The sequence below is a fragment of the Microcebus murinus genome, chromosome X (assembly GCF_040939455.1).
Source record: "Microcebus murinus isolate Inina chromosome X, M.murinus_Inina_mat1.0, whole genome shotgun sequence".
In the NCBI taxonomy this organism is placed as follows: Eukaryota; Metazoa; Chordata; class Mammalia; order Primates; family Cheirogaleidae; genus Microcebus; species Microcebus murinus.
In genome coordinates, this window is record NC_134136.1 from 119017126 (window position 1) to 119028101 (window position 10976).

A 10976-nucleotide genomic window follows, 5' to 3' on the forward strand; every position below is an offset into this window, starting at 1 on the left:
GAACACAACCCTGGAGTGACAGGTGCAAGAGAGTTTTAGGGGCTCATGTGTTGGGTCACTTTTCCTGCCTGGCTCCTTCAGTAAGAGACTGGGCAGAGCAAGGCATCTCTTGGTGTTCTTTAATTTATCATCTACCTCTTATTGGCTGAGATTGTTATCATAAAGAATTTAAAAGTTTCATATCAAGTTAACCCATGTTTCATCTATCACCACACTGCTATTTGGAAACTTACTTTGGAAACTGAATCAAGTTGCCACTAGAATGTCAGAGTGTACCCAGTATTGTCTTAACTTTAATGTAATCTAGTATATAGTTTCATTTCTATTATTCTCTTGCCCCAGAGATCTCATCCTAAGATTAAAATCTTATAAGAACAGTTGTTTGCTCCTTAAATAATCCCCACACTACCTTCTGATGGCATTCTTTCTGCACAGAAGGTGCCTTCTCCCACCTCTCCTTCCTGTTCATTTCTAAATTAATATATTCAAATTCAGAAATTTCAGCTTCTGTAATTTCCACCTCCCTTCACCTGACGATAATCTCTCTCTTCTTTTAGTATCCATGGCATAATTTGTCTGTCTTTTGCCTAATATCCTAATGTATTGATTTATAAATATATTGTACATTAATTGTTCATAAATAAAGCTCTCAATTGTTTGTCCTTACATTATTTTCTTCAGTTCTCTTGTTCTAATTTTGCAAGTAATTTTCATTCTATCCCCTATGTGAAGTCCTTGTCTAAAATTCTATCCCTCTTTAGGCTTCTTCTTTGCAGACCAGTGTTTGGTTAGATTAGATTCTACTGTATAACCTCAAATATGTCAAACCCTCAGTCACCCTCTTCCTCGTGGTTTTCTTCCAATCTAGAGCTTTCTTTATTCCCTGCCTTTTTGTATTTCATCCAAACAGCTAAAAACAGGGCTTGGGTCCTGAAACCATACAAATCCTTAAAAGTCAAAGAATTCCCTCCTTCTCTAGCTGCTGAAATCATTTCTGACCCTGTTCCTAAAGTACATTTATATAAAATAGCATTTTCTATCTTCTACATTTTTATACCTTTTGCAAGTGATTTATTCTTTTGTTTTTAGCAAATTGGATTCTTAATTGCTATGACATAAATTTATTAAAATTCAGCAAAACTAAAATGAAGGAGAAATAAAAATCCTGATTTTGTTTGGCTTTTATTTTTTAGCTCTTCAATATACTCAGACATTGTCTTGGTATGAAATCAAAGTCTAGGGTTAAAGCAGAACAGGTTACTATTAAGTCTTGAATATTATATCTGTATCTTCCCTAAATCTCTGTATTTTCTATTTTTCCCTATCCTTCAGTTGAATCACATCCTTTCTTTTAGGACCTGCTCATTGCTGTGGACTCTGTAAGAGCCTGTGTCTCTCTAAATTTTTTCTTCTGTTCTAACTGCTGCCTTTTGAAAATGGGAAGGAACAGAAAATTTCAATGTTAAAGGAAAAAATAAGTGCAAAGAGAAACCACAGTTGTGTTATTCATTGTCAGATAAGATTAATAGAACTGTCAGTTTTCTATGATTTCAATATTATACAAAATAAAAATTCTGGAGGTATGATTCCAGAAGGGGACTACTCATGGCTTACTATTTACTCTTAGCAACCTTAACTCTGATTCTTTGTTATTTGCAAAAGGCAGTATACTGCCTTTTTCTAGAGGAAAGTACCAAAATAACCATATATTATAAACTACAGTCTAATTGCCAAAGGTGTCAGTAGCATTGGAGATGAAAGTTCATCTGGTGAGTAAAGAGTGGAATAATAATCCACAAAACCAAGACTTTGCGTTTGGAAAAAAATTGTGCTGACTGAGCCCAAGAATCTCATTTCACAAGGGAGGAGAGGGGAGTGGGTGAGAATAAGACATAAAAAGAGACCAAAAAGAAGAGAATACAGTGTGAGATAGTGAGGGGAAGCTTGAGATTGTCTGCTTTTAAAATCTCCTAGCTCAACTACTTGAAATAGCTTTATGACATCAGACAAATTTAGCTTCCCTGAACCCATGTTTCCCCATTTGTAAGATAGCGATAACCTTCCTTCCTGCACAGGGTTGTTAAGAGGTATAATTGACATAATGTATGTGAAATAGCAAAGACATACCTCCTGTCTGGTTCTTTTTCTTAATTTATGTATTTTTATTTTATTATTTCATTATTTTTGTTTGCCCATATGGAAGCACAATTGAGTTTGAAGTCTTCCAAAGGTATCTGCAGAGTTTTGGGTATTATTTTCCTATAAAAGTGACCTTATTTTGAAGCCCTACTTGGAAAACTTGTTCAGTAAGATCTGTGCTTTGAGAGGTCAATTGTATGGGACATGGAGAGGAAAAAAGAAGAGCAGCTGCTGTTCAAGAGCTGGCTTCTCTTCATAGTCTGAATTATATTCTCTCTCTTTTTATTATGATCTGAGTTTTTACTTGCTACCTCTCCTGGCACCGTACATATGCATACATGCACACACAGATAGCTAGCTGTCCTAGCTTTGACATGCAACCACAGTCTAAAGCATTGGGGGTTTGGGTTTTTTTTGTTGTTGTTTTCCTGATAGAAGTTAAACATGCAAGAATGGCTAAAGCCAAGCTGAGAGTGAAATCCTTTGAATGGGATACTTAAGGAATTGGCTTACAACTATGAAGTTGATACTGTTTTACATTTGTTAAATAAGTTAATAGGTTTTACATGTTTTCAGTTACTTCACCACCACCCCCATTAATATATGTGGGTTCTGATAACAATACTTTAATCTAGTAACTTATAAAATAGGAAGTATAAGTTAAGACAAGTTAAATATTCTATTACTTAAACTTTGAGTTTTAATTGTTTGTGCGTAACATGTTTGTTACGCACCTACTATATGCCAGGCACTCTCCTAGGCAGCCAGTAGATTAGTAGACAGCATAAATAAAATAGATAAGACCTTTTCTTTCAAGACAACACTCAGTCGCTAAACACATTTCTTTTCCTTTAGGGCATTTTCATTATCCAAATTTTAGAGCTGGAAAGTGCCTTAGTGATCATCTAGTGCAACCTCTGTCCAAATGGAGAACCTGAGCCACTAAGATTCACAGGAGAGTAAGAGAATTTAGCAGACAATTCCAAGTAATGACAGCAAACTATAGGAAAATCAGAAATCGTGAGAATTCAGTATGTTGTTAGCATCATGGGTTTAGAAAAGGTATAAATTATAAGGAAAGTATAATTGTTAATATAAATGGATTCTATTGTGTTATCTTCAAGTTAAAATGAAGAAATAAATGTTTTTTTTTCTTCTTCAGTGCTATAGTTAAACCAATTTTGTATCCTGTAGTGACTGAATCCATAAATGTTTTCTGTTTATAGACTCAAACGTTTCAAAGACAGCTGTACAGATGATGCTGTTAATGAGTGTCTAGGTAGTATTGATTAAAAATAATTTGCCTTCCTGCCTTACTAGAATCATAGCAGTTCAGATCTGGAATTCAGACCCCTTATTTCAAGGGATGCGGAAATTGACTCCCAGAGAGGTTATCTGACTTGCCCAAATAAGAGCCAAAATTAGCAACTCACATTTAAGCAGAGGGTCTGTTTTTATATATTAAGACTATTATATTTTGATATTCAGATACCAGTTTTTCACAAGTTTAAGTGATTTCATATTTTCATCATCAGACCTGCTGAGCATTGCCTTAAATTGACAAAAGAAACATTATGAAGTCATAGACATTAGAACCAAGTCTCTTGGCATTGTTTCTAATTGGTGTATCTTTTATGCTAAAATCCAATATTCAATATGCTAAAATTCAATATTCTGTTGCTGGTCACAAATAATTTTTCCCCCACATTAGGTATTGTCTTCTGAGAACTCTGAAGCAATGTCAGACATTGAGGGAAGCTCTTATTGCTGCAGGAAAAGAGATTATATGGCATGGGCGGACAAAAGAAGAACCAGCTCATTACTGTAGCATTTGTGAGGTAACTATTATCCACAGTTGTTTTATAAAGCCTCTTAACCTCTTCACTTTTAGTTTCTCTTAGTTATTAAATTAATTTATGCTTTTATGTAATGCATTTTGCTGAAATTAATATCATGTCCAGTTATGTTATTGTTACTTAGCTGTTATATTAAAATTGAATATGATGATACAATATTTCACTGTGAATTAACCTTAAAAGTATCTACTACATAGTCATTTATCTGGTAGATCTTTAACAGATGATAGTCAGCAAGAAGTTTAGTCTGAGATTTTGAACTGAGAACAATCTAGATGTACACAGATGCCAGTAAACTAGATATAGTTCCATATAGCTCGAGGCAGATACATCTTCAGTCCTCTCTGGTGCAATTAACAATACATTTGTCAGTCTTCTGTGGCCAAGGCTTGCAAGAGGCCTGCTTTGAAGAAGCTTGAATTCTACTTGGGGAAGACAAATTATAAACAGCTAATTGTAATGTACATGAGACTATGATGAATGTGAAGCTGGACTTCTAATTGTTAGGATAACACTGCGGGAGGAAAAATAACCTGATTTTTCCATCTAGAATTCATAGAGTTCACAATAGTGTTAGCATTGGAGTCCATTCTTGAAAGATGAGTATGATTTCATCGTGCTAAAAAATGGTGAGAATTGGAGGTGGTCTGTCATGGGCTGTAGGAAAAATATGAGAGTAGGAAAATGGAATGGTTTCAGAAAAGGATGAATGTGTTCCGATGTGACTGGAACACAGACTGTGCAAATTTTACTCATAAGTCTAGGTGGTATGTAGCTTGCAGTGCATCTTGAATGGTTTTAAGGAATTTGATATTCAGAGGTCACTGAAGCCATCAAAAGGTTTTGAGCAGGTGATTAATACATGTGTTTCAGAGAGAAAAGTGGTTGGAGAGGATAGAGGGTATAGACTATTGCAGTCTTAAGTAAGCATTGTTGTCTCAAGGCCTAAAGTAGAATCTGGCAGTGGAAATATTAAAGAAGGGGAAGATTTCAAAACTACTTAAAGGACCAGGTGCCAGGGGCTCATGCCTGTAATCCTAACACTTTGGGAGACTGAGGCAGGAGGATCACTTGAGCCCAGGAGTTTGAGATCAGCCTAGGCAATCTAAGAGACCCAGTCTCTCTCCAAAAAAAGAAGAAAAATTAACCAGGTGTGGTGTGCACACTTACAGTCCCAGCTATTGGGGAGGCCGAGGCAGGAAAATCACGTGAGCCCAGGAGTTTGATGTTGCAGTGAGCTATGATGATGCCACTGCACTCTAGCTCCAGCAACAGGGCGAGACCCTGTCTCATTTAAAAAAAAAAAAAAAAACTTAAAGGGTAAAATAAGCAAGACAACTCATTAAACAGCAGAAGTAAGAAACAAGTTGAAAAATGCTCAAAAATTTTCTGGCTTAGATCACTAAGTTCATTGTGCTCATGGAAAACGTGGTAGACTCTGGCATTTTAACTTAAGTGTTCAAAGAAGACATGAGATCATGAGAGTTTTCTGTCATTGAAGAAGTTCAAGGATAACCCAAAGACGTAGATATTGATAGTCCATTCCAAACCTTAAAATTCTGTAATTCTGACATTGACCTTTATTTGAAATAATTGAATCTATTGACTTTTTAAATTTTGTATCACCTGGCCAAAGTAAGTCATTAGGAGATCAGATTCCAGTTAGGTGTGTTATTCCTTTTTCTGCCTGAACCTCAGCAATTCATCAATCTTTCTATATAAGATAGGTATTATTTCTAAAATCATGCTGTGCTCATGAATACATTTTTTGTTTTTACTCTTACTCCTTAATGTAACGCTGTCACTTACCTGTCAGTTTCTTCTTCCGTAAATAATCCAATTCATTCAACCACTGTGTTTTAAGGTTTGAGCAGTAGGCACTATGACACACTCTGGCAATGAAAAGATGAGTAAAACACAATCTTCATCTTTGAGGAGCTCAGTCTGGGGGGGAAGACAAACATCCATACACGGTACCCTGTGATGAGGACTATCATGGAGAAGTAAAAGGAAAATAATGATCACTTGCATCTGATTGTATATTAATGTTTTGAATTTAAAATAAAAATAGGGTGACCTTCATCAGCTTTTGAATTAGGCTTTGCCAGTGGTTGTCATGAGTATGTCATTCCCTTATGTCACCCCCCTAAATATGCATTACCACCATATCTTTGGGTTTGGTGTGGAATAAACCTGGTCTATTAAAGATTCTCAAACACAGCTGTGTTTTTCTTAGTTGCTCTTAACCAGAGATCACCATCCACAATTCCATTAAAGTAGAATTCCATGATTATACTAAAGCAATATAATAAATACCACCATCCTTATTGAATGCATTTTTTTCTTGTATAAAACAGGTGGAGGTTTTTGATCTGCTTTTTGTCACTAATGAGAGTAATTCTCGAAAGACATACATAGTACATTGCCAAGATTGTGCACGGAAAACTAGCGGAAACCTGGAAAATTTTGTGGTGCTAGAACAGTACAAAATGGAGGACCTGATGCAAGTCTATGACCAATTTACATTAGTAAGTGAAATCAGCATGTGAGTACATAGTTAACTGGGTTTGAAGCAGTAGTGTTTGTTTGCTCTGCCAGCTGATAAATAGGAGGTAATGAAATATTTAAATTTTTCTTTGGCTCCATTAGATACTGCATGAGGGTATATTCATATCATCCCCCCTCCTTTACTTCCAAGTATTTATTCCTATGAAATTGGCATATATAATTTTTGCTTTTCTTCCTGAGACCAGCCTAAATAATGTTAAAACAATTACATTTTAAAATCTTTGTTTGCTTTAGATAGAACACTATCGTATCTTTTATGTCATTTGATCTCAGTTGATAAAATGTTTGTGTACATAGGTTATTAGTGCCCACAAAATGAATCAGTAAGTACGCTTTTAAATATACTTCTGCTTTTAGAGCTAATTGTATTTGTTTAAAATTTTGTCCTTGCCAGAAGTATTAACCTCATGGGAATATTTGATGGAGCTTAACTTCCTAGTACATTATATAACCTTATGAAATTCAACTACACTTATATATTGCACACAGTTTTTAATAGCAGATACTTAGGGGGAAATATTTTACTCTAGCAGATCAATAGCTTTAGGAATAGAAAACAGACATAATTTATGAATTGTTGATTTCTCCAGTACTTTTCTCTCACACATTTGTGATCAGAAACTGACTTTTTGAAATTTAGTGCCTGATATTTTCACTTGAATGGTCTTTGATATTGTTTGAAAAAGAAGGAAATTATCTGAAATATGTTGAACAAAATATATTATCTAGCTGAGATAGAGTCTGAAAGTAGTCACTAGTGAAATTGTAATTGACTTGTTAAATTATTTTTCCAAAAGCCTTTTTTTAAAGCAATCTAAAAGATACTAAACTTAAGGTTTCAAGAGTTTTTGACTAATTGATGAAGTAGTACAGAAGATTGCAGATACACTGAGTAAGGTAATGGTCTTAGACTCTTAGGAAAATTGACCAGGTGAGAGATATAAAGGAGATCATACTTCTGTGCTATTTAGGAGTCTGCTGAACTTTCTTGAGAGTTATTTCCCCTAACTTCGTAAGCAGGCTGTGTGTGTATCCATGACCTAGGGAATACTATTAACAATTTGTATATCAAAATAACCTACCTACCTTTTACTTTCAGGCTCCTCCATTACCATCCGCCTCATCTTGATGTTGTTCCATGGACATTAAATGAGACCTTTTCTGCTAATTCAGGAAGAAACCCAGTTCTGCACCACTGGTTTTTGTAGCTATCTCGTAAGGCTGCTGGCTGAAAACTGTGTCTATGCAACCTTCCAAGTGCGGAGTGTCAACCAACTGGACGGGGGAGAGTACTGCTCCTACTCCAGGACTCTCACAAAGCTAATCAGCTGTTCTTCAGAAAAAAAATAATAATTTCCATGTTTTGTATATATCTGACAAAACTGGCAACATCATACAGACTACTGACTTGAAGACAACCTCTTTTATATTTCTCTATTTCTGGGCTGATGAATTTATTTTCATCTATCTTTTCCCCCTTCAGAATTTTCCTTGGAAAAAAATACTAGCCTAGCTGGTCATTTCTTTGTAAGGTAGTTAGCAATTTTAAGTCTTTTCTTTGGTCAACTTTTTTTTAATGTGAAAAATTAGGTAAGAAACTTTTTTACTGCTTTTATGTTTTTCTGTCTTGTTTTGAAACCATGATGGTTATACTTTTGGTTCCTAAATAAAACATTAAAAAAATTAACAGCCAAGTCACAAAGATAATGGATTGCACATAGACTAAGGAATAAACTTCAGATTTGTGATTTTTGTTTCTAATCTTGATGTAAATTTACACTATTTATAAATACATATTTATTGCTTGAAAATATTTGTGAATGGAATGCTGTTATTTTTTCCAGATTTACCTGCCATTGAAATTTTAAGGAGTTCTGTAATTTCAAACACTACTCCTATTACATTTTCTATGTGTAAATAAAACTGCTTAGCATTGTACAGAAACTTTTATTAAAATTGTTTAATGTTTAAAGAGTTTTCTATTGTTTGAGTTTTAAAGACTTTATGTACAGTACCCAGTTTTTGTTCATTTTTCAAATCTGATTATATATATTTTATATATACTTATGTATGTATATATAATATATATAGAAATCTGGATATATATGTATAAAGATTTAGAACTTAAATTTTTCTCGTTTTAAGTTTCACATCTATGGTAGATTTTTGAGGTGTCTACTGTAAAGTATTGCTTACAAAAGTATGATTATTTTTAAAGAAATATATATGGTATGTATCTTCAAGACCTAAAATGTCAGACTGGTTTATTGTTAAGTTGCAATTACTGCAATGACAGACCAATAAACAATTGCTGCCAAAAATAATAGTATAATAGTAGAAAACAAATAGTGATTGAACTTAAGACTTTAAAGGGAATGTTATATGGGCTTGACAAATCCTGTACATCACATAGTAGTAGCATTATATGTGGAAAAAGGGATTCAGGATGAAAGGCTCAATTTTAGAATGTAAATAAATTAAGAGACTTATTTTTTAATGTTAGGCAATTTTGAAATCTCATACTTTCTTGCTTGCATGACATGATTTGAGGGGAGGGGGTGCTGCAAATTCCGTATCACTAGTATAATACAGCAAGCTATATTAGCATTCACAAATCACTGCTAACTAATGATAGTATTTCATTTTATAATAATGGCACCTTGCATTTGTTGCCTCCATTTTCTGAAGCATTTACCACATACTCTCATTTTATCATATTCTTCCTACGAATTTTACAGGAAGCATTCGTGAAGAAGCATAGAGGATGCTATAAATCGAGTTATATATATATGACTTAAGGGAGTCTATAATCCTATCTGGTGAAATGCTGTGCTGATTGCATTAATCAAGTACTCTTTCAGATAGTTTTGAATATGTTGACCTCCTAGAAACAGTTTGAAAGCTCAAAGCATAGAGATGTTTTTATTCAATTAGTTAATAATTTGGTAAATACTGAATACTAGAAGCAATCATCTCTTATTTATAATTTCAGAAGGAAATAATTTCAGATCTGTTTTAGTTATGGAGCAAGAGTACTTGTCTAAGTGCTGCTCAGGATGTTTAACCACTAATCTTTTTTTTTTTTTTTTTTTAACCACTAATCTTTTTAAGTGGTTTTCTTATAAAATCTCCTAGCCCGAGGTCATTGAGAATAAAATAAGACAAACATTTTCATAAACAAAAATTGCAAGCCAGCCATCAAGAAGCAAAAATTGTAAGAATGCTAAAGCCTATGCCTAAATGTCTTAATTTGTTCTAGTTTATCTTACTGTGACATGGTGTCTTATTTTCTAGGGTTTTAAGGTAGTTTATTGCCAAGATTAATATATTATCTGATGTTTAAGAGAAATTTAGTGTAATTCATATTTGGATTATATGTCAAGAATAATAATTTAGGAGCTTAGTCTTTGGGGAGAGGATGGGGAGTAGAAATGAAACACATAAACATTACTCTGAAGTATGTTCTACATAAAGTGCTTTCTTTTCATCAACTTACTTTTTCTTTTTACCCTTTGTATAGGTGAGTCTCATTAAGGCACACACTATCCAAGTGCCTAATCACAAGTTAGCACGCACATTGTTCAGAGAAACACAAAATGCATTTCCAAAAAGATGTTGATCCAGAAAATAGGAACTAAATCATATTCTTTTCTCATTGTTACAAGTTAAATAGGAACTCTTAATTGTTAATACCATCGGTGTAGCAATTTAACTTAACCTAGTAAGTAAAATCCATAAAAAAATGTTGGCTTCTGCTGATTGAAATAAAATCTAAGTCACTTTTCCAAAGTAGTAAGTTGACAATTAGGACCTTCAAAATACTAGTAATTGGTCAACTGAAATTTAAGGTTGCATATTATTATGAGTTCAACTTAAATGAAGTGTCTGCTGCTTAGAGGGAACCTGGTTATGAAATTTTTAAGTTGTCATCTGGGTTTTTGTCCATTCAACATATTAGCACCCCCTAAAAACTGTGAACAAGATGTGATCCCTACCTTCTACCTTCCATACACACATCTAAGATGGAAGATTCATGTAAATATGTCATGCAAAACCTAGACGAGGTAACAAGAAGAGTGAGTAGTATTGGACCTTGCATTTCAGCAGGGGTTACATCATCACACCTTACGGAGCAGGGTTTGAAAACCAAGTAGTGTGAACCAAGGGGTTGAAGGTGTGTTAAAAGACGACTGGAGAGGTAGGAAGGACCTAATGTTGGAAAACCTCCTGTGTAGTGTGGGAGATATTTAGACTTTATCCTGTAGTTGATATGAAACCATCCACTGGATTTAAAAGAACAACATTGGGATTTTTAGTAGTCTTCCTGCCTGTTTTAACATCCCATCTATCCTCTATATTGCTGCCAGACTATTTTTCTAAAGCATAGAAATTCAAGGAAGAGATGATTTGGGC

At 34.2% G+C, this 10976-nt stretch overlaps 1 protein-coding gene across 10 annotated transcripts in view; it reads left to right on the plus strand.

Annotated features, from left to right (window-relative positions):
* Positions 1-8531, plus strand: part of KDM6A (lysine demethylase 6A) — a 194811-nt gene extending 186280 nt beyond the window's left edge. For 6 of the 10 annotated variants that reach the window (XM_075999460.1, XM_075999461.1, XM_075999462.1 and 3 more), the window contains 3 exons: positions 3851-3977; positions 6353-6523; positions 7663-7853. In XM_075999460.1, coding sequence (XP_075855575.1) covers positions 3851-3977; positions 6353-6523; positions 7663-7692 — 328 coding nt within the window. In that variant the 3' untranslated portion in view covers positions 7693-7853. Of the gene's footprint in view, positions 1-3850; positions 3978-6352; positions 6524-7662 lie in introns of all 10 variants that reach the window. The other 4 variants (XM_012754078.3, XM_012754081.3, XM_012754080.3 and 1 more) reach the window with 1 other exon arrangement.
* Positions 8532-10976: the final 2445 nt, after the last annotated feature.